Source organism: Eulemur rufifrons, chromosome 7 (assembly GCF_041146395.1).
Source record: "Eulemur rufifrons isolate Redbay chromosome 7, OSU_ERuf_1, whole genome shotgun sequence".
NCBI classification, from domain to species: domain Eukaryota; kingdom Metazoa; phylum Chordata; class Mammalia; order Primates; family Lemuridae; genus Eulemur; species Eulemur rufifrons.
The window spans coordinates 251,022,236-251,045,087 of record NC_090989.1 but is presented as its reverse complement, the minus strand read 5'-3'; the positions used below and the strand labels follow the sequence as shown (position 1 = coordinate 251,045,087).

The window sequence follows — 22,852 nt, the reverse complement described above, 5'->3', positions numbered from 1 at the left end:
CTTTTCTGGGAGATGGTTACATGGATATGTCTGGTTTGTGAGTATTCAAGGTGTATCCTTATGTGAATTTTTCCTTATGTGTATTCTACTTTAATAAAAAATTTTAAAAAGAAAAAAAGCTGTTGAATGAAACTGTTCTGTATTTTCCAAAAATGTCATCATAAAGCACCAAAAAAGGGAGAGTTCAGTAAATGTTCCAGATTAGGAGGGGAAAAGATAAACATGACAAACAAATTCGCTAGTTGAATTTAGATGATTCTGCGTCAGGAAATAAAATATAAGTGGGATAATTGGCAAAATTTGAATGTGGAACTTATATAATAGTATCAAATCAAGGTCAAATTTCCTGAGTGTTACAATTGGACTATGATTATGTAAGAGGTAGTCTTTGATCTTAGTAAATACATGCCAAAGTATTTAGAGATGTGTGCAATTGATTTTCAAAAGGCTTGCAAAATAATATGAAAATACATAGGGAAAGATAAAACAAACTTGGCAAAATACTAACACTAAGTGAATCTAGGTGAAGGGTATGTGGGCGTTCATTATATTATTCTTATAACGTTTCTGTGCTTTAAGTTTTAGTAATCTTACTATGTAAAAGCTGGAGAAAAGCCATTACAATAACCTAAACCCAACATAATGTGAGGACTAAAGCTGGCAGTAAAGACAGAGAAAAATGAATAAATTCAAAACATATTTTAGAGGCAGGACGGACAGAATTTGTTCATTGACAAGACTTAGTGCATGAGGAAAAAGAAATCACTGGTGTAAATAAACCACCCCCGACCAAAGGGTCCAAACTAGCTCCGCCCTTCCCGTTTCGTCTCAAACGGAGGAAGTGAGGAGAAAGAAACGACGGTCAAGCTACCAGCAGACTTCCGGTGTAGTGTCGTGAAGAGGTCGTAAATCGAGAACGCCGTTTAACCCCGCCCCAGTGGGCGGTCCCGGAGAGTGACAGGCCAATGGGGAGAAACTCGTGTAGCAATCACCCAATGGCTCTGGGATGGGTGGAGTCCTGAGGAATTGGGCTTGCTCGGACTCCCTCCCCGAATTTCGGCATTTCCGCCCACATGGGAAGCTACAGTGTATGGGCCCGGCTTGAATTCGAAGTGCGGGAGCGACACCTGGGTGCCGAGTGATGGGGCCGGCGCCTGCTGGAGAGCACCTGCGCGGAGCAGCTGAGGAGCCAGAGGTGAGTTGAACCATCTGGGAGGAAGAGAGGCTCAATGGGCACTCCCCTGGTTGCAGGGCACGAGATGGCAGGGCCTTACAGCTCACCGGTGAGGCACACGAGGTCGGCTCTCTTTGGAGGAAGTCCGTTCCCGCGATGCTTCCACTCTGTCGCGCTGAGACAGTCAGGGCTTGCTGGGGGCAATGGAACCTGATAGTATTTGGATAGAAGCAGTAAAGCCTATTGATCGACCCATAGCTTGAGTCATTTTCTTGACCAGGACCTCCACCTTGACATTGAGCGGTATCTTCTTCCCTCCACAGAACTTGTGTCTAGTTCTCTTTTCCCCGCTGTGAGCGAGGGCACACGGTGTCTCTCCTGGAGCACTCCAGTAAGGCTTTCCGCAGGGCTGTAGGGGAAGAGGTTTGCGATCCTGCAGACCTGGCTTTGAAGCCTGTTCATAGTACTGATGGAACCTACAACTATGGAACCTACAGTGAATGATGGGACTTCCTTCGAGTGTCTAAAAAGAATTGTTCAACTAAAATATATATAGAAAAAATTAGCCGGGCATGGTGGCGCATGCCTGTAGTCCCAGCTACCCGGGAGGCTGAGGCAGTAGGATCGCTTAAAGCCCAGGAGTTTGAGGTTGCTGTGAGCTAGGCTGACGCCACGGCACTCACTCTAGCCTGGGCAACAGAGCGAGACTGTCTCAAAAAAAAAAAAAAAAGAATTGTTGAGGCGATGGAATATATACTGAATATATCCTCTGGGGGCATGTAGATTCTAGCTCTTCCCATCAGTGAGCACTTAATGTGTACAGTCAGGGCTTGCTAGAGAAGGTGGAACCTGGCATGATTTGGATAGAGCAGCAGATAAAGCCATTTGAGAAGTCCCAGGCCTATGGCAGCAGAAGAGGAAACTCCTGGATTCACGGTACCTGAAACTATAAGGGGCTTGGGCATTACTTAGAGCAGGGCCCGGTCAGCTTCTGCCCCTACCAGCTCCAAGGAGAGCTCTATGCTTGTTCTGTGAGGTACACGGGGAGCCCTCAACTCAAGCAATTTTTAATCTAGAGCTCAGTAATGTTCCTCCAGGTAATGATTATCACGAATTTTACAGAATCTGACTCCCATCAAAAGAGGAAACAAGCAGGTGAAGCCTTTACCCACAATTTATAGTGGTGACATTTAAGACAGCAGATGCTAGATACCTATGACCCCACATGGCTTCTCCCTCTCCGGTCACAGGTGATGGAACCAGCCCTGGAAGGCACAGGTGAGGAGGGGAAGAAAGCATCTTCAAGGAAGCGAACAGTGACTAGGTCTCCAGCAGAGGGCCTCCTGCAGCCAGTCAAGCTCAGCAGGGCAGAACTGTACAAGGAGCCTACCAATGAGGAGCTGAATCGCCTTCGGGAGACTGAGATCCTGTTCCACTCCAGCTTGCTCCGTTTACAGGTACTGTTGGGTGGCTCGGGCTTGGGTTAGAGGGGCAGACCTGGGACCCTCAGGGTGATGGACTCTCCCCTACTCCCTCTTACAGGTAGAGGAGCTACTAAAGGAAGTAAGGCTGTCAGAGAAGAAGAAGGATCGGATTGATACTTTCCTCCGGGATGTTAACCAGCGGGTCATGAGGGTTCCCTCAATCCCTGAGGCAGAGGTGAGGCCGGTGGCCTGGAGAACTGGGAAGCCCAGGAGAAGCCTTCAGTGGGGGCATTTCCAACAGGGGCCTTGCTTTTCTCTTGAGGGGATTATAGGGAGCTCATTTTCACTGCAAGGAAGCTCAGCTGGGAGTACAGTCATTCATGTACCGGCTAGTACTTATGTGCCTTGCAGTGTTTGTGCTCTTAGGATGCATCAGTAAACAAAATAACCTATATTCTAATGGTGGGGTATGGATAACAGATAATAAGCACGGCAGGTAAACTGTATGGCAATATTAAAAGATGGTAAATATTATGGAAAAGGAAAAAATAGGACGAAGTAAGGCATTGGGAATATTAGGGGATGAGAGTGGTTTATAATTTTAAATAGGGTATTCAGGGTGGGCATTACTGAAGTGACATTTGTGTAAAGGTTTGAAGTAGTTGAGTCAGCTATATGACTACATAAGGGAACAAGAGCATTCCAGGAAGGGGAAACAGCCAGTACAAAGGCTCAAAGGTAGGAATGTTCCTGTTACATTCCTTGGAATGAATGAGTGGAAGATAGTAGGAAATGAATTCAGAAAGGTAATGGGGAAGGTGGCATATCATGCAGGGTCTTGTACACCCAAATAGAGGCTTTGGCTGTTGCTGTGAGTGAAATGGGGAGCCACTGCTGGGTTCGTGTTGCAGAGCAGTGATGCCTTCTAACTTCTTTTTTTTTTTTTTTTTTTTTTGAGACAGAGTCTCACTTTGTTGCCCAGGCTAGAGTGAGTGCCGTGGCGTCAGCCTAGCTCACAGCAACCTCAAACTCCTGGGCTCAAGCGATCCTCCTGCCTCAGCCTCCCGAGTAGCTGGGACTACAGGCATGTGCCACTATGCCCGGCTAATTTTTCTATATATATATATATTTTTAGTTGTCCATATAATTTCTTTCTATTTTTAGTAGAGACGGGGTCTCGCTCTTGCTCAGGCTGGTCTCGAACTCCTGACCTTGAGCGATCCACCCGCCTCGGCCTCCCAGAGTGCTAGGATTACAGGCGTGAGCCACCGCGCCCGGCCCTAACTTCTAAAAGTTAGTTTTTCAGCCTTAAAAAGTTTACTCTAGCTGTTATATTGAAAGTAAAATGAAGGAAACAAAGGTGAAATCAGGGAGACTAGTTAGGAACCTATTGTGTGCTGGAAAATGGTGGTTCCCTAAACTAGGGTGTAAAGTAGAGGAGCATCCATTTCTCAATACATTTCAATAGTAAAATGGTTGTTCTTAACAGAGATAAATTAAGGTGGCTTAAATGTTTTTGGCTTGAGCAACTAGTATGGAGTTGCCTTAATGGGGAAGACATGTTTACGGGAAGATTGGGAGTTTTGTTTCAAACACACTGATGTGTTAAGATGTCTGCTAGACACCAAGGAGAAAGGTAGTTGAATCAGTATGTGTCACTGTCTCTGCTCCTACAGCTCACTGACCAGGCATGGCTCCCAGTTGGGGTTCGAGTGCCCCTTCATCAAGTACCCTATGCCGTGAAAGGCTGTTTCCGCTTCCTGCCTCCAGCCCAGGTCACTGTTGTGGGCAGCTACCTCTTGGGCACCTGCATCCGGCCAGACATCAATGTGGATGTGGCACTGACTATGCCCAGGGTAAGGTCCAGGGTTTGGTGAACAGAGGGGCACCCTAGTTAAACATCTATAAGTCCCTGGATCCCTGTCTCTTACCTGCCACTTGCGAGTGAGTTGAAATCTGAATTCGAAGTCAAAAGAACAGAAGATCACTGCATTCATCCTGAGGGCAGCTTACATGGGCCCTTGGGCCAGTTGCTGTCCTTCTGGAGCTTTGCCTTTCTCATCTGAGAATTGAGTATGGTGTTGCTAGCCCTGGCTCAGGCACTTCTGTCTGTAGAGATGCCCTGGGACTCTCACCTAGGCTTCATCTTGGCCCACAAGCTCTACAAGCACTTACATGCCTGGTCATCTCTCTTGTTCCCTGTCCTCTCCAGGAAATCCTACAGGACAAGGATGGGCTGAACCAGCGCTACTTCCGCAAGCGTGCTCTCTACCTGGCTCACTTGGCTCACCACCTGGCTCAAGATCCCCTCTTTGGCAGTGTCCGCTTCTCCTACTCCAATGGCTGCCACCTGAAACCCTTGCTGTTGCTGCGGCCCAATGGTGGGAAGCACACACTGGGCTGAGGACGTAGTATGGGGTGACAAATCTGGAGGGGGTGCACAGGGGCCTCAAGTCTTGGGGAGTAGGGACAGGGATCTCAAGTCCAAGGTGAGAGGCATGGGCCTCAAGTTTGAGGGAAAGGTATAGAGACCTCAAATTCCAAAATAAGAAGGGATGGGGCCCTCAAGTATGAGGAAGGTGGTGTGGGGGCCCCTCTGGCTCCAGGGGCTGTAGAGTCTCAACACCCTCTGTGTCTGCTAGGGAAGGACAAGAGTTTGGTCACCGTACGTCTGCATCCCTGCCCTCCCCCTGACTTCTTCCGCCCATGCCGCTTGCTGCCAACCAAGAACAATGTGCGCTCTGCCTGGTACCGAGGGCAAAGTTCTCCAGGGGATGGTGAGCAGGCACTGGTGTCGAGGTGGAGCTGAAGGGAAAGGGTATTGTGGAGACTTCTCTCATGGCTTCCCTTTTCTTCCTACAGGTAGTCCAGAGCCCCCTACCCCCCACTACAACACATGGATCCTGCAGGATATAGCTCTCGAGTCCCATTTGCAGCTCCTGTCAACCATGCTCGGTTCAGCCCCAGGGCTGAAGGATGGTGTGGCACTTCTGAAGGTCTGGCTGCGGCAGCGGGAGCTGGATAAGGTGAGTTGGGGTGGCCCAGCTTCCTTGCCTCGATGAGTGGGCTGGCTCTGAGCTCAGGCCTCTCCCTTTATTCTCTTTCAGGGTCTGGGTGGGTTTACTGGGTTCCATGTCTCCATGCTGATTGCCTTCCTTGTGTCCACACGCAAAATCCACACCACCATGAGCGGCTACCAGGTCCTCAGAAGCATCTTGCAGTTTCTGGGTGAGGCAACTAGATGGGGAAAGGCCAGGAGTTCCACTCATCCCAGGAATCCTGTCATCCCCTCACGGGTCCTTTGCTTCCTTGCCATTAGACAGATGAGCAAACTGAATCCCAGAGGCAGGCAGTTGCAGCCACCCAGGCCAAAGGAGGATGTTGCTAGGGTTGGGTCCCCAGAGAGGCGGGATACCTTCTGACACATTTCTCTCGTTCACTCCAGCCACCACAGATCTGACAGTCAACGGGATCAGTTTATGTCTCAGTTCCGATCCCTCCTTGGTGAGTTGGGGAAGGGCCGGGTCTATGCCAGGAGGGAGCCTGAAGGTAAGGCCCCAACCCTGACTCCCTTTTCTCTACGCCCCCCAAGCCGGCCCTGGCCGACTTCCACCAGGCCTTCCCTGTTGTCTTCCTGGACTCCTCGGGCCGTCTCAACCTCTGTGCTGATGTCACTGCCTCCACTTACCACCAGGTACCAATGGACCTCTACTCCTGGATTCCCCTGGTGTCCCAGCCTAAACTCTGTCCCTTCAGGAAATACCAGAACTGCAGACACTCCTCTCCAGAGAGCTAAGGTCAGGCATGTCTCCTGGTCTGAGCCCTCGGGTCAATAAAGGGTACTGAGGTGGTCCCTTCTTACCCTCTGGCTCCAGGTGCAGCACGAGGCACGGCTGTCTATGGCGCTGCTGGACAGCAAAGCTGACGATGGGTTCCAGCTGCTGTTGATGACTCCGAAACCCATGATCCGGGCTTTTGACCACGTCCTGCAGTGAGTTTGGGGTAACAGGGTATGTTGGTGGGTACAGGTCCTGTCTTCCTGGGGCTACAGTGTTGGGGCAAAGGTCTTCAGACAGGTGCTCAGATCTTCCAGGGAGGAGGTGATACGGGGAGCCAGCAGACCCTCATTCCCCCTCTTTGGCCCTCTTTGCCCCCAGTCTCCGTCCATTGAGTCGCCTGCAGGCAGCGTGTCACCGGCTGAAGCTCTGGCCAGAGCTGCAAGACAATGGTGGGGACTATGTCTCAGCTGCTTTGGGCCCACTGACCACCCTCCTGGAGCAGGGCCTTGGGGCCCGGCTGCACCTGCTGGCCCACTCTCGGCCCTCAGTCCCAGAGGTGAGGTGGAGTAGGTTGGGGTGTTTGGGGCTCTGAGTGGAGGGTGGATCCTGGGACCCAAGGGATAGAAAGGGCACACCATCCCTCTAGCTAGACCTTTCTAGCTAGCTAGAAAATAGTTTCCAGGCCAGGCTGAGGGATTCTTGGGTTCAGCTCAGCCTTTTTACACCCTACAGTGGGACATCAGCCAAGATCCACCGAAGCACAAAGACTGTGGGACCCTGAGCCTGGGATTTCTCCTCCGGCCTGAGGGACTGACCAGTGTCCTTGAGCTGGGTCCAGAGGCCGACCAGCCTGAGGTGAGAACCCCAGCATGCATGTTGGAAAGCATGGGGTCGACCATCCTCATGCCCCCTGGATTGAAGCCTGGGAGGGAGACTTTAGGAGAACGCTTCTGTCCTGATCTCTCCCACCGCCCCTTGCCTCTCCTTAGGCCACTGACTTCCGCCACTTCTGGGGATCCCGCTCAGAGCTTCGGCGTTTCCAGGACGGAGCCATTCGGGAAGCTGTGGTCTGGGAGGCAGCCTCTATGTCCCAGAAGCGCCTTATTCCCCACCAGGTGGTCACCCACCTCTTGGCACTGTGAGTTTTAGCATCTGAAGGCCAGAAGCCACCTGTGGGCTGGGGAGCCTTTTAGGAGGATCAGGCCCAGGCTGTCGAGGCTGAGAATAGCGCATAATGCCCTCACCGTGTGTGTGCCTCTTCAGACATGCTGACATCCCAGAAACCTGTGTCCACTATGTGGGAGGCCTCGTGGATGTCCTGATACAAGGCCTGAAAGAGGTAAGGACCTTGGGGTCAAGGCTAGCAACTGTGGAGTGACCTGTGGAGGGGAAAGCCCCCTCAGCTCAGCCAGGCTGCACTTCCTGGCGTGTCCGGCAGGGGGCGAGCTGGCCTTACTGCAGCCCGAGCCAGGCAGAATCCCCGCTGGTTCTGACTGTCTTCTCCCTCTCAGACCTCCAGCACAGGCGAGGAGGCCCTGGCAGTGGCAGTGCGTTGCTATGATGACCTCAGCCGCCTGCTGTGGGGGCTGGAGGGTCTCCCGCTGACTGTGTCTGCTGTTCAGGGAGCTCACCCAGTGCTGCGCTACACAGAGGTGAGGTGCAAGGGGGCAGGGAACCCTTTCTGCTTGGTGACCCCCCCCCACCTCTGCTCCAGTCACCCAGTGTTTTCCACTTCCAACTCCTGACTCTGGGCACTCCCTGCCAGTGCTAGGCCCCTTCCTCAGCCCCCCTTCTTCCCCAGGTATTCCCGCCAACCCCGGTCCGACCAGCCTACTCCTTCTATGAGCACCTGCGAGAGCGAGCCGCACTGTTGCCCCGGCTCAGTAAGCCCTGCCCGGCCTACGTGGAGCCCATGACTGGTAAGAGGGTCCCTGGGAGGGAGTGGGAGGGACAGTTCCTGCTTCAGGCCGCAGTGTGAGACATTTCCTGTGCTCCCTCAGTGGTCTGTCACCTGGAGGGCAGTGGTCAGTGGCCACAGGATGCTGAGGCTGTGCGGCGGGTCCGAGCCGCCTTCCAGCTGCGCCTGGCAGAGCTGCTGCCGCAACAGCATGGGCTGCAGTGCCGTGCCACCGCCACGCACACTGACGTCCTCAAGGTTAGGCTGGGGCAGGGCAGGTACATCCCCAGGGGAGGGGAGGATCAGGGATGTCGGGGTGTGGAAGAGAATACCCCTGTGGGCACCGGGCTGGGGACCAGGGATATGGACAGCAGAGCACCCCCAGGGTCCCATCCCATACCTTTTCCAACAGGATGGATTTGTGTTCCGGATTTGTGTGGCCTATCAGCGGGAGCCCCAGATCCTGAGGGAGATGCGGAGCCCAGAGGGGATGATCTCACTGAGAGACACACCTGCCTCCCTCCGCCTTGAAAGAGATACAAGGCAGTTGCCCCTACTCACCAGTGCCCTGCATGGGTAAGGCCACCTGGTCTTCCTGTTGCTAGGCCCTTCCCTGCCTCCATTTTGCTCTCCTGGCTGTCTGTCTCTGTGGGAGGCCGGATGGTGTGGTAGTTAGGGCTAGAGTTCTGGAGCCAGGCAGGTTCTGGAATCCTGGCCTTTCCACTTACTGACTGCATCCCGTGTAACACATTGGCACAGAGGCTGGCATTGGGTACGGGTTGGATAAACAGTGGCAGTGGGGCTGAGACACTGTTCTTGGGCCCAAAGTGCCTGAGTCTCACTGCCACTACCCTCCTTCCCCCAGACTTCAACAACAGCATCCAGCCTTCTCGGGTGTGGCTCGGCTGGCCAAGCGGTGGGTGCGTGCCCAGCTTCTGGGTGAGGGGTTCACCGACGAGAGCCTGGACCTGGTGGCTGCTGCCCTTTTCCTGCACCCTGAGCCCTTCACCCCTCCCAGGTGACTCCCTCTGCTTTTTCCCTATCTGGGAAGTTCCCGGGGGCGCCAGCTTTCAACCTTCATGCTGCATCCTCAGTCTAAATGGGAGAGGGTGTTTCAGCAAGTGACAGAGGGATTCTAAGACGTCCCCCTCCCCCACCCGCCCACACTAAGGAGTCTGGGCTCCCCAGATTGTGGGAAGCCCAGGGCTGGGCTCCGGATTCTTTGTTCACTCTTGCCCTTCAGCTCCCCTCAGGTTGGCTTTCTTCGGTTCCTTTTCCTGGTATCAACCTTTGATTGGAAGAACAACCCCCTCATTGTCAACCTCAACAATGAGCTCACTGGTAAGTGGCAGGACTGGGGCCAGAGTGGTGGAAAACTACCCTTTATGGATTGCAGAGTAGGTCAGGCAAGGGTTTTCCCCGTCAGTCTGTTAGGTTTTCTCTGTGCTTCCTCCATCCCAGATATCTAAGCCTGATGCTGACTACCTTGGGGTAGAGAATTGTCAGGAGGAAGAGGTCCATGTGAAGGCTGACTAGAGATGTGGTTTGTCCACATCACGGTCAGAGACACAGTCACTGGGGGAGCTAAGCAAGCTACCTGGGGGCTGTGGAAGGGGGAGGGGAAAGGAGAGTAGAAAGGGGATCCTGAACACCAGGTGAGAAGTCTTGTGGTGAAGAGCTGGGGAGTTCAGAATAGATGCCCAGACCTCTTGGGGTGGGAATGGTGATTTCTGGTTGTAACATGAGGAGCTTCTGGTCTCAGCAGAGAGTAGGGTATCAGGTTCCTAATTCCCCAGGTGTGTAAGAGCCCAGGGTGGGAGGGGGCCAGGGGCAAGCCCCAGCGTGTGCAGGCCCAGAAACCAGACTGGGGGTGCCAGGCAGTGGAAAAATTCCACCTCTGAGCTGGGGTTGGGAGATTAGCAACCCACCCAGTTGAGGCAAATGCAGAGTCCCTTTTGTTGCCTTTGCCAGTTGGGGGTTGGATGTTGGAAAATGCCTATGATAAGCAGCTGTCGGGGCCACAGTAGGAGGACCTGGGGCAGTAGAGGGGTCTTTGGGGAGGTGCAGGCTGACCCGGGACCCCCTCTTTTCTTTAGCGGAGGAGCAAGTGGAGATACACAGTGGTTTCCTAGCAGCTCGGACACAGCTCCCCGTCATGGTCATCATTACCCCTCAGGACCGCAAAAACTCTGTGTGGACACAGGATGGACCCTCGGCCCAGGTTCAACCCCACACCTGCCCCCAAACGTGTGGTTTTCTTCCTTAAGGAAAAAGCAAGGCCAGCCTGAGTTAGGAGACACCCTCGTTTGAAGTATCTCTACTCCCCAGATCCTACAGCAACTCGTGGTCCTGGCAGCCGAAGCCCTGCCTGTCCTGGAGAAGCAGCTAATGGATCCCCAGGGGCCTGGGGATATCAGGGTAAGCCTCTGACCCCCAGCAACTCCAGTGGCTCTGGGGGCTCTGTCTTTGAACCATGGAAGTTCAGCATTCAAGGGGCCCTCACAGGATACCTGGTCCGCTTGTCTGTGAGACTGAATCCAGAGAAGGCATTGAAGCTGCCATGGTGCCTGGAAGCGGCACAGCCTAGAGAACCTGTGCTCTAGGCCTCATGCTTCTAGCCTGTGCTCCTGCTGCTGGACTTGAGCTGACACCAGCTGCTTCCTGTGTGCGTCTTGGTGTTCCCGGCTTCAAATGGGCCTGCAGGTCCATAATGGGTGGTCAGATGAAGGGAAAGTGGGGAACCAAGGTGGGTACGTGGAAAGGTTTGTTGTCTAGCTCCCAACTCCTCCTGCCTTCCTCAGACAGTGTTCCGGCCACCCTTGGACATGTACGATGTGCTGATCCACCTGTCTCCCCGCCACGTGCCCCGGCACCGCCAGGCTGTGGACTCGCCACCTGCCTCCTTTTGCCGTGGCCTGCTCAATGAGCCAGGGCCCTCGTCGCTAATGCCTGTGCTGGGCTACGATCCTCCTCAGCTCTACCTGGCACAGCTCAGGGTGGGTCCTAAACAGCTGACTGAGCCTGGGGAGGGGACTTCCAGGTGAAGCTGGGGCCATGGAGGAGGCTCTCAGGTGCCCATGTGTAATCTTCTCTCTGTTCTGTCCCTTCCCAGGAGGCCTTTGGGGATCTGGCCCTTTTCTTCTATGACCAGCATGGCGGAGAGGTGATTGGTGTCCTCTGGAAGCCCACCAGCTTCCAGCCTCAGTCCTTCAAGGTGCGCTGGCTGGTGTCAGCTGTGTGTTCCTGAGTGTGTACATGTGGTTCCACGTGGGTGTGCGTGTCTTTGTGTAGTCTGCTCCATGAATGACCCTGTGTCAGGTGTGGAGTGTGTGGGCTTGTGTGTCTATCTCTATTGCCCCCACTCTGCCCCAGCCTGGTGTCTCTGGGTGTGCTTTTGTGATGTCTCAACCCACATTTCTTTTCTGATTTCTCCAGGCCTCCAGTGCAAAGGGACGCATGGTAGTGTCTCAAGGCAGGGAGCTGGTGATGGTGCCCAATGTAGAAGCAATCCTGGAGGACTTTGCCGTGCTGGGTGAAGGCCTGGTGCGGGCCGTGGAAGCCCGAAGTGAGAGGTGGACTGTGTGATCCCAGCCCCAGAGCAAGCTGTAGATGGACAGGAGGACTTTTCGACCTCAGGAGCAAGACTTCAGTGGGATGATCTCCATCCTCATTGCATATGGACCCTCCATGGAGGGCCTGCTGGCTGAAAACACGGAATCGTCCCGAACAAAAGCCCTGCCCCAGTTTTCTGTCTGATGCTCCAGCATTGGGGCAGGGACATGGTGTCTTATGGAGTCTCCTGGGCCTGTCTGAATTCCCAGAAGAGAAGTGGGAGCCAGTGCAGAGAACTGAATCCAGGAGATCCATCCATCTGTCTGCCCTGGGCCTGGACCTCTGGGAGTTTTTTCCCCTCTTAGGCTTCTCCCAGAAGCTGTTGGAGAAGGGGGCATGTGTCTGAGGCGGAGGTTCTGTCCCCTTCTACTGCCAGGACGTGTGCCTAGGTCTCAGTATGCCCTTCACTGCAGCATCAGCCCTTTGGATGGGACCCAGCAAAGGTGTGGCACTTCCTGAGGGTCACAGCACCAGCACTGAGCAGTGGAAAGGGGGCTGTGTGTGTATGAATACACCACAGTGAAGCAGCACAATGCCCTCCTCTGTTGGTGCTATTTCCCAGGGTGGAGATAGTGGAAAAGGACAAAGGACAGGAAGGGGCTGGATGGGTGAAGGGGTCAGGGGGGCTGGTGGTCCCCCAGTCCAGGAGAGATGCGAAAAGCACTTCGTGCAGTCCCCTGGCCTCTCTGAGTCCCACCAGCTCTGTGCATTTGCCCTGGCTGCCCATTCGTGCCACAGACTACCACCTCTGCACCCCTGCAGGGTTGCAGAGATGAGCAAGACCCAAGTCCAGCTCTCCAGGAGCTCCCAGGGCCCCGGGGTGGGGGCGGGGGCTGCTGCCTCCTTTCAGTTTGGTCCACGCCCCCTTCCTGGCAGCCTCTCCCGAATCTCTGCCTCCCCTAATCCTGGCTGTTTTTCCAGACTCAGCTCAAATAGTGCCCCTCCTTAAGCCTATCCTCGCCCCCAGCCTGAGGTGCTCTTTCCCTCTGAACTATTAAAGCAATTATTGCCTGTTCGGTTCGCTTGGCAGGCACACAGGGTGGTGTGAACTCTTCTATTGTCTTGAACTCTGATTTAAAATTGCTTAATTCCCCCCATGTTCTTGGCTTGTCCTTTCCACTGGTTTTGACCTGGTCTCCTGTATGTAAGGTTCTTGAGGGCAGGGAATATGTTTGAACATAGATCGTTTGGTGTCCTTCATGGCACCTAGTATGTTGCTGTGCTCAAGGGGCACCCAGCCCAGCAGATGGAGGGCAGTGAAGGCCACCAGAAGACTCTGAGGAAAGCTGAATCAGAGTGTGAACTCTGCCTAGAACAGGTAGGTGGTGACAGTGAAAGGGAAAGCCTAGGAGATAATAGGTGTCACGTGTTGTTTTCCATGCCTTATGTATGGAAATTGGATCTTTGCCCTATGGAGTGGGTACTTTTATTAGTTGCCTTCATTTTCTGAATGAGGGAACAGGCTCAGTGGAGGGTCTTTGATGCCTGGCTAGCAAGCCCCATCTTTAAGATGATGAGAAACCATGCGTGGGAACAGTCATCTCCAATTTTGTCTCAGCTCTTGGTCTTTGTGAATCTCTGCCTGTCCCTGCTGTCTCATGGGACAGCTCAGCCCAGGGTTGAAATTAAAACGGAATAAATTGGTTAGCTGTGTGAGCTGGAGTCTACACTTCTCTGTGTGTTGCCTATTCATGAACTTCAACCATCAGCATGCTGGGCTTTATTTGCACAGAATGAAATGTCACCCCATCCCCGGATCCATGGTCGGGAGTTGTCCTTGGCTTTGCCTCTGTCTTCCCTTTCCCTGATCCCTTGGACGGTTTCTCCACAGTTTCCATGGCCTCTGGGGAGGGCCAGGATTGCTGGCTGGTTTCAAACTATTCTGTTGCATCCCAAGGTCAATTGCAGGCCTGGAGCTTCAGGCCCTTACCAACCCAGCTCTGGATTGGGGTGGGGGGGTGCCCCTAAGCAAGACTACAGCAGTTACCAGTCCCAATTGGGAATGGGCCCCGGTTCTGCTACCTCATGGGATCCTGGGCAGTTCACCTCTCCTGGCTGGGCTCAGTCTCCCCACTTGGAGAATGGGCATGGTAACGGCCTTGTCAGGGACCCAGTGTCCCATGCATCCAGAGAAGAGGGCTGAGAACTCAGAAACCTAAGGAGCTGCACCATCCCTGCGCTCCAGCTTAACTGGGGGTGGGAGGGGAGGAGGCCCAGGCTTTAGTTTCAGTCCCTCACATTGCAGCTCCAACCTGTTTTCTGGGAAGCAGGTGAGGAGGCTCCTGTGCTCCAGCCCAGAACTATGCTTGTCTGGCCACTCAGGCTGGGGATCCAGAGTAGGGAGGTGCTCAGGCTCTAGCTAAGGGGCCGGGGAGGGGATTTGGGGATGGGTTGTTGTGAGCTGGAACCTCAAGGGAAGGGAAGGAGAACAGCCTAGCAGGAAGCCTTATGTGTGAGCAAGTGTGCACGGGATGATGCAGGTTATGCAACCACACGGGCGTGCCTGCCTCTGCATTTAACTTTGCAGGTGGATGTGGATGAGTGGGAGTCTATCTGATGTGTGGCATGACTTGTCTGCTCTGTGTGTTGAATGCGCACATCTGTATGCACTAGTCTTTATGTGTGTATTCACTTCCAGCTCTGGTTTGCTGCAAAAGGGGAAATCTGCTCTGTTTTTGGAGAGCAGGTCAGAAAAAGCTCTCAAGTAGGAGGCAGAAACCCTGGATTTCTTCTTGCGGCTTTAAATAAAGCTTTCCCTTTCAACTTAGTAGGTCTTTTGTTAAAATAAAATAAATCTTTCCCTTTCTTGGGGTTTCAGTTTCCCCAGTTCTGACTGACCTAAGTCTTTCTATGTAATTTCATTTAGTGAACTCTCAAAGGGTCCTCCTCTCTGGCTGTGGTATCTGACAACCTCCTCTAATCCAGAATTCTTTTAGCTGAAGACTGTTTTCCTCTGCTTAGCTCCTTACTTTGGGGAAAAAGAGCAACACCCCAAAGCCTAGGGGTCCATGCAGCAGGCTACATTCAGTGAAGTCCCGAGGGCTGCTTAATTGCTGACCTGTGAAGTGAGATCTGGGCTAGCCAGCCCCTCTCCCCCAAATATACATGTAACCCCCCCAACATCCGGTGCTTGCTTTGTGAGTCACAGATTAATCCAGGTGAGTGATAAGGGGGAGGGGAGGCCTGGGGCACGTGAGTCACCCCTACTCTGCACAGGAAAGGCCAGTCTGCCCATCCTACACCTGCTACCCACCAGAAGGAGGAGAAGGAGGTATCTCAGACTGCCTCAGGGAACTAAGGGGGACCAAGAAGAGGGGTGTTTCCAACCCACAGGGTGACTTCCTTTCCCACTTCAGTTTCTAGGAGGTGGATGGGGAGGATAGTTTTTCTGGTTTATATGAGGCCCACACAGTTGTAGGAACTTGTCTGGGGTCAGACGGGGAGTTGGAGAGCAGAGCTACAGAGGATCTAGGTGTCCTGGCTCCAGGCAAGCCACCTGCTGCTGAGCCTGGCTTTGTGGGGCCAAAGGGTGGGGTGTGGAGGAATAAACGAGTAGAGGGGCCTGAGCTGCAGATCTCTGCAATGGGCAGGGGAGGAGGGAGCTTGGCCTCCCTTGTTCTGGGCTGCCGGCTAGTCTCCTTGCCTCCCCTGCCCATGGCCTTGAACGCAGCTGTTTACAGCAGCCCAGAGGGCAGGGTAAAGGGGAGGAGTAGGGTGGATGATGAGCACTCTGGTTCACCTCAGCCCAAGCCTGAGTCTCCTCTGCTGCCCAGCCTGGGAGCTCCTCAAAAGCAGTGCCCGGCTCTCCTCTAGTCTCCCAGGCAGGAAGCCTCCACAGGACAGGGCTTGGGTCTCCTAAAGACAAGAGGCCCAGCTTGGGTCCTGATCAAAGGGGAAGACAGTACTGAGATCCAGCCCTTGTTCCACTTGACAAGCAACAGTTTACATGAAAAAGACAGTTATGGCATCCTGGCCTTTCCCCAGTCTCCCTCCACAAAGCCTGCCCCCATCTCCCAACCTACAGGGTCTCCCCAGAGCCCAGTTCCCACTTAAGCCAGGCCTAGAGACCCTCAGGAAGTCATTCCTGAGGTTTGGAGAGTCTCCTGCTGCAGCGTGTCCCCGCCCCCAACCTTCCCCATGACACCTCTCCTCTAGGGTGGCTGCTGGTGGCTGCACTGTAATTAGCTGTCAGACTGGGTGGTATAAAGGTAGAGTATACTGGGATTTATGCACACCCTTCACCTTTCTGGAATGCCAAATACAGAGCCTCCTGCCACCTCCCCCAACCCCGCCACCTGTCCCCTGCCCTTGGACCACAGGCCCTTTAGAGAGCAGTTGTCCTGCTGGCCCCTGGGCCCCACCGCAGGCTCTTGTCCACCCAATTCTGCCCACTTTAGCTTCTTCAGCTTCTTGCTGACTTGCCCTCCTCACTCTACCTCCTAAATCCCAAATTCACACTTTCTTCCCTCCAGCCATTGCCCAGTGTCTGCCCTCTTTTCCTCCCCCATGGCTTCCTCCCAGGCCTCGAGCCTCAGTCTCTCTCTTCCAACCCACCCTCCACTCAGCAGCTGGAGGGACACTTCTTTTTTTTTTTTTTTTTTTTTTTGAGACAGAGTCTCACTTTGTTGCCCAGGCTAGAGTGAGTGCCGTGGCATCAGCTTAGCTCACAGCAACCTCAGACTCCTCGGCTTAAGCGATCCTCCTGCCTCAGCCTCCCGAGTAGCTGGGACTACAGGCATGCGCCACTATACCTGGCTAATTTTTCTATATATATTTTTAGTTGTCCATATAATTTCTTTTTTTTTTTTTTTTTTTTTTTTTTTTTTTTGAGACAGAGTCTCACTCTGTTGCCCAGGCTAGAGTGAGTGCCGTGGCGTCAGCCTAGCTCACAGCAACCTCAAACTCCTGAGCTCAAGCGATCCTCCTGCCTCAGCCTCCCGCATATAATTTCTTTCTATTTTTAGTAGAGACGGGGTCTCGCTCTTGCTCAGGCTGGTCTCGAACTCCTGACCTTGAGCGATCCACCCGCCTCGGCCTCCCAGAGTGCTAGGATTACAGGCGTGAGCCACCGCGCCCGGCCTGGAGGGACACTTCTATATGGTAAATGGAGACCACATCACTCCCCTGCTTAAAACCTTCAGGGCTCCCATCAGCCACTGTTCTAAGTGGTGGCACATTTGGCAACCATAATCTTATTCAGAACACCAATACAGGCCGGGCATGGTGGCTCATGCCTGTCATCCTAGCAATCTGGGAGGCCGAGGCAGGTGGATTGTTTGAGCTCAGGAGTTTGAGACCAGCCTGAGCAAGAGTGAGATCCCGTTTCTACTAAAAAAAATAGAAATTAGCTGGACAACTAAAAATACATATAAAAAATTAGCTGGGTATGGTGGTGCACGCCTGTAGTCCCAGCGACTCGGGAGGCTGGGGCAGGAGGATTGCTTCAGCCCAGGAGTTTGAAGTTGCAGTGAGCTAGGCTGACGCCATGGCACTCTAGCCTGGGCAACAGAGTGAGACTCTGTCTCAAAAAACAAACAAACAAAGAAACAAACAACAGAACACCGATACAAAATGTTTAAAATGTTTCTGTTGAAGCAGGAGGTGGGGCCCGGGCTCTGTCCCTTGGCTCTCTTCTCCCCACCTCCAGCTGCAGCAGTCTCCATAAAGCTTCCTCAGAGCCGTGGGCCTTAGAGAAGTATAGCTCGAATACCTCTGGCCCCTGGAATAGGTCCAGGCATAGAACCTAAGGCCCTTCCCATACTGCCCGTCTTCTTCCCTGGCCTCACTGCTGCTGCTCTCTTCATGACCAGGCAGGCACTCATCCCTGCGACAGCCTGGTCCGGAAGTCATTCACTTGGAAAACCCTCCACAAAATCCCCAGCCAAATGCTTCCTCCTCCAGGAAGCCCTGAAGGATGCTCCATGTTCCCTTCCTGGCTGCAGAGGTGAGGCTAACGCTGGACCCTGGTTTAGGCCTCCCCAGGATTTCTGTGAACTTTCTTTTCCTCCGTGACCACTGGTCCTGACCCCTCATCCTCTGAAGCAACCTTATCCTGGTTCCAGAAGCTTTCTTGCCAGTGAAGAGGGAGACGGGAAATCAGAAAATTTAGGTGCTCCAGGGATCTGGTCCCTGAAGTGTGAACCAGAGCCCTCCAGATACCCTAGGTCTGTTCACAGTGATGGCCTGGTCTGTGTCAACTCCATGTCACTAACTCCCCCCACCCCCCATGGCTGCCATGGGGCAGGCCCAGATGTCCAGCAATTCATCTCCAGAACTCTCAACAGATCCTCATCTCCTATCTCTGGCTTTTATAAACACTCGACCCACACTCACAGCCAGGCCCAGACAGGGCCACACACAGATATGCACACAGGCCCCTGTGGACACACACATGCACACACACCCTTATGGATACATACATGCACACACACAGCTAAAAATGCACATGGATGCACATGGACATTTACACATGAGGAAAGGTGCCTCTGATTAAGGAGACAGCTTTTGGCATGAACCTTTCTTCCCCTGTTGACTGTGTAGTACAGTTTTCAAAATCTGAAACATCTGCAACTTTTTAGATTCTTACAAAGTTCCTGGAGGGCCTCCTCCAACCAAAACCTCCAGGTGACTGATGAAGAAACTGAGACTCTTAGGGGTGAGGGAAGAGAGCTGTCTAGGTCACCTGACTGGTCAGATTCTGTGTCTGCAGGAGGGCTTTGTTCCCAGCAGCCTCGTCCCCACTGCTCTGGCCCTTTCCCCAGCGAGGGGTCTGGGCCTCCATTCCACCCCCTGCATCCTCAGTATGACCCTCTGCTGTCCCTGAGGGCAGCTCAGGGACACCCAGAGTGCCCAGGAGATGGATCAAAAGGTAGATTTTCTCAAAGTCCATCTGGACAGCTGGCTGGAGGTGCCCAAGGAGGGAAGTTTGTATTTATAGGCTCTCTGCCATGTCGCCTGTCTGGACACAGGGTGGGTAACTGCATTGGCACAGGTGCATCTGGGGACGCTCATGATAGGGTGACCCACCTGTTCTCCACTCCCCATTCCAGTCCAGAGCTGGACCCCCACCCTTGAAGCCTAGCAGCAGGAAGAGTGTTCCACAGTGGCCTGAGTGGAGGCACACTCTGGAAAGAGGGGTCAAGTGTGGAGCGACTCAGTGGGTTCCTGTGCCCTTGCTCCCTGCTCCCCTGTGGCACCCTGGTCTACCTGCCCACTTCACCTGTCCTGCTCATGCCCACAGGGTATGAATCCCAGCTCAACACTCAGTGGCTGAGTGACCATAGCAGGTGACTTCTCTCCAAACCTCAGTTTTGTCATCTGTGAAACGGGGAAAATACACCCACTTCTAGGGGTTGTTTTAGAAATTGGGGCAAAATGCTTTCCAAACTTGAAAATGTCTGCATGTCTGTTTTGTTACCCACCTTCCCCACCCCACTCCAATGATCCGGAAGAGTTAAGGGGGTTGGGGAGGTTGGGGGTACTCTAGAGTGAGTAGCTTTCTAGGTCTCCACCCCTACCTCTGACTCACGGACAGCAAGGAAGGCCTATGTCTCCTTTGCTGGTTCAGGCTGTTCTCATTCAGGCAGAAAGAGTTTGGGGTCAGGAAATGAAAGGTGTGGCACCCCCACCCCTTAAGGGCCCCAGCCAGCCCCTCTGGTCCAGCAGGCTGGGACTTGCATCTTTAGCCCTTCCCTCGCCTGGGAACCCACTCCCCCAGCTCTGACCTTAAAGAAGTCATGGCCTCCCACGGGGTGGATGGGCTGTTCAGGCCCCTTCCCTGGCTCAGCCCCCCCGCCCAGGTGAGACACAGAGCTTGCTCAAGATGCCCTGGCACAAGGTGGGACCTCCCCACCTGCCTCCTCCCAGAGCGCCCAGGAGGGCTGGCATTCATCCCTGGCTGCCTTCCCAAAGCACAAGAGGAAACCCAGAGGGTTCTGGATAAGCTGTGACTCAGAGGGTAATGGCCTCACCAAGCTTGGTCTCTTCTCTGAAGCCATGCTTTCTTCTGCCATCTGCTCTCGGTGGCACCAATCACACTGACTAAATGAGAATGACACCCCTGAGTTTCACAGTGAGGCAGCCAGCTTCTGTCCCCCACACTCAGGCCAGCCTGGCACATCCTCAGCCCTTGACTCCTCTCCATCTGGGTGACCCAAGGGAGGCTGACAGGAATAAGGGGCCCTTGGGAGGCACTGCATCCTTCCCCGCCTCCAGGCGGGGTCCTCTCACATCCACTAAGCAGCGTGAACACCTACCTATATCTTCTCAGCTCCAACCCTAACCATTACAATGTACAAACATGTGTGCTCACACCAGTTACGAATATGAACGAGTGTGATGGGAGTACATGGGGTCGGGTGTGAAGGTTGGGTCCTAACCGAGAAGGCAAGGGGGAAAAGGGCATTGACACCCAGCCCTTGTTCCAGTAGCCAAACCATGGGCCTTGTTGTGGGGCTGCATTGACTGGAGGGAGTCACAAAGATGCTCCACGGTGAGCTGCAGCTCCACGATTACAGATAGGCACATACATGCATGCACAGATGGGTGAGTGCATGTAGCTGCACATGTGTAAATAAATGTTGCTTAATGTAAACAAGATACAAAAATACGAGGTTGTGTGTGTGACCTTCTCCCTCCTGATGCAACCCATGTGAACACTTATGTGAGCTGAGTACAAACAGATGTGTGTGTAAGGGCCTTGCTGATGCCTGCTGGCAGTAGAGCTGCCCCTGGTTTTCTCCCCTGCTCTGGTTCCCAGGCCAAATTTGGCTGCCAGCAGGTCTAGGACGGGGGAATGTGGGCTGAGGTTCCCCATTTTATTTCAGTGTTGTGAAGTCCCTTGCCAGTTCCCACCCCATACTGCCTCTGCAGCCCCACCTAAGGCAGTGAGGGGCCTGAGAAGCACACTGTAGGGTGGGGAGAAGAGAGAGCAGCATGGCCAGGGGTGCTCCCCTCTCCCGCAGCCTTCGGTCTGGGCTCTGGCAGCAGGAGTCTATGGTTCCATCTTGAGTCACAGGCGGGCAGTGAGGCCAGTGGGCAGGTACTCAGTGATGGCTCCCTGATTCACCATGGGGCCTCCCAGCCCATGGGGGCCTTGGGGGTGGGGTGCATCACTCTGGGCCAAGGGCCACGAGAGGCCTCGAGTGGGGGTTCTGTATGTGTGTGAGCCCATGGCCAGGCTGCCATGTGAATGGGATCCCATGAGCTCAGAGTCTATAGGTGAGTGTGTAACTGCAAGCTGTATGGTGTGTATGTGTGTGTCGGGGGACACATTAGCACATGTGTGAATCTGCCCTGTGTGATTGCTAAACCTCACCTCTTTGGGCATGAACCACCGCTGGGATTAGGAAGCCCTTATTCCTGAAGGGAAGCCATTCCTCAAGGGACAAGTCTCCAGTGTCCTTAGAACACCTGGATTAAGTCCCTCTGGAAAATGTATTTTCTTCGATCTCCTCTAGCAATGCTGCCATAGAGACTTGGGGTGAGGGCATATTCTTTGCTCCCAGTCCCATGGGAGCAGGGCCCAGGCCATCAGATCTCACTTTCGCTATCATTATTATTATTATTTTTGAGACAGAGTCTCACACTGTTGCCCGGGCTTGAGTGCCATGGTATCAGCCTAGCTCACAGCAACCTCAAACTCATGGGCTCAAGCGATCATCTTGCCTCAGCCTCCCGAGTAGCTGGGACTACAGGCATGTGCCACCATGCCTGGCTAATTTTTTTCTATATAGATTTTTAGCTGTCCAAATCATTTCTTTCTATTTTTAGTAGAGACGGGGGTCTCGCTCTTGCTCAGGCTGGTCTCGAACTCCTGACCTCGAGCGATCCTCCCGCCTTGGCCTCCCAGAGTGCTAGGATTACAGGCGTGAGCCACCGCGCCCGGCTGACTATCCCTATTGTTAAATGCGGCATGAAGAGCATGCCCCATGATCCCCCTCAGACGGGGCTGACTCCCCTACAATTTAGCTAGCTTAATTTTTTTAAAGAAACAGACTCTTCCTTGGCCAAGGATTACCCAGATGGGAAAAGAGAGGGTTAAAAACAGCTGGTACTCACCCTCCTGGCAAGCATGTGGCATGTGGCATGTCAGGACAACTGCAGATCAGCCTCTGGAGCCATGTGAACAACGCACGCAGGTACACGTGTGACAAACTCAGTTGATCTAATCACGTTCAACAGACATATGCACAGCTGTGAGGAATGCCCTGCCATTTGGTCGAGCACCCAGGATATGCACCATGTGTGGACACAGCTGTGGACACAGCTGGCCAGGACATGCAACATGTGACATGCATTCACAGCACAAGAAGGGCCCAGGAAGTCTGGCTGAAACTCAGCACGTGTGTTCTGTGGGCCCACGTGGGTCTGGATTGTGAGAAGGCCTCATCTTACCTGGGGCCCACAGCCCCCTCCCTCCAGTCCCCTGACTGAAGACCTGCTGGGTGCAGTCATCCTGGAGAGCTGAGGCCAGTGCCCTTCTGATAGGTCTCCCACCCCCACCGTGGTGGGATGACCACAGGGCTCACTGTGAGTGGGCCCAGGGGGTCTCTTTCCTTGGCAGCTCCATTCTCCGCAGCCATGGCCCAGTACACTGCCTATACCACCCCTCCCATCGGCTCTCAGATCCCCGTAATCCTCTCTTGGCACCCCCTAATCCTCTCTCAGCCCCCTTCACCTAAGTGCCCTCTGAGAGCCACCCCACCCTCAAAGCTCTTCACACTCCATGTCCCTCGACCTTCTTTATCAGCTCCCCCACCCAGCGTCCCCACCAGCCTCCCCAGGCCAGGTTGGGGGCGGCGGTCCCCTCCTCCGCCCTGAGCAGGGCTAAGCGGGCGGGACTGCGGGGCGGGCGTGGCCGTGCCTCCGCGCTCCTATAAAGGGCGCCACCAGCGCTCGGGGCCACAGCTCTCCTCGCCCTCCGCCCCTGCCTGCCAGACAGACAGCGCCGCCGCCTGCCTACGCC

At 53.9% G+C, this 22,852-nt stretch overlaps 1 protein-coding gene across 2 annotated transcripts; it reads left to right on the top strand.

The window, feature by feature from the left end:
* The first annotated feature begins 1,058 nt into the window (after positions 1–1,058).
* NOL6 (nucleolar protein 6) lies at positions 1,059–13,531 on the top strand. Of its 2 annotated transcripts, XM_069476517.1 has the most exons (26): positions 1,083–1,195; positions 2,425–2,631; positions 2,717–2,833; positions 4,275–4,454; positions 4,811–4,979; positions 5,241–5,375; positions 5,461–5,624; positions 5,706–5,826; positions 6,044–6,102; positions 6,191–6,292; positions 6,474–6,589; positions 6,756–6,933; positions 7,110–7,232; positions 7,367–7,515; positions 7,641–7,716; positions 7,889–8,029; positions 8,179–8,296; positions 8,378–8,532; positions 8,687–8,850; positions 9,140–9,292; positions 9,518–9,615; positions 10,371–10,495; positions 10,603–10,692; positions 11,076–11,270; positions 11,387–11,488; positions 11,710–13,531. In XM_069476517.1, the coding sequence occupies exons 1-26, from the start codon at positions 1,142–1,144 to the stop codon at positions 11,857–11,859; spliced, it is 3,441 nt and encodes a 1,146-aa protein (XP_069332618.1). In that variant the 5' UTR covers positions 1,083–1,141; the 3' UTR covers positions 11,860–13,531. The 2 variants fall into 2 exon arrangements, with proteins under 2 accessions (XP_069332619.1, XP_069332618.1); XM_069476518.1 differs by lacking the exons at positions 7,889–8,029; positions 8,179–8,296; positions 8,378–8,532; ... (5 more) ...; positions 11,076–11,270; positions 11,387–11,488 and having other exon boundaries at positions 1,059–1,195.
* The last annotated feature ends 9,321 nt before the right edge of the window (positions 13,532–22,852 follow it).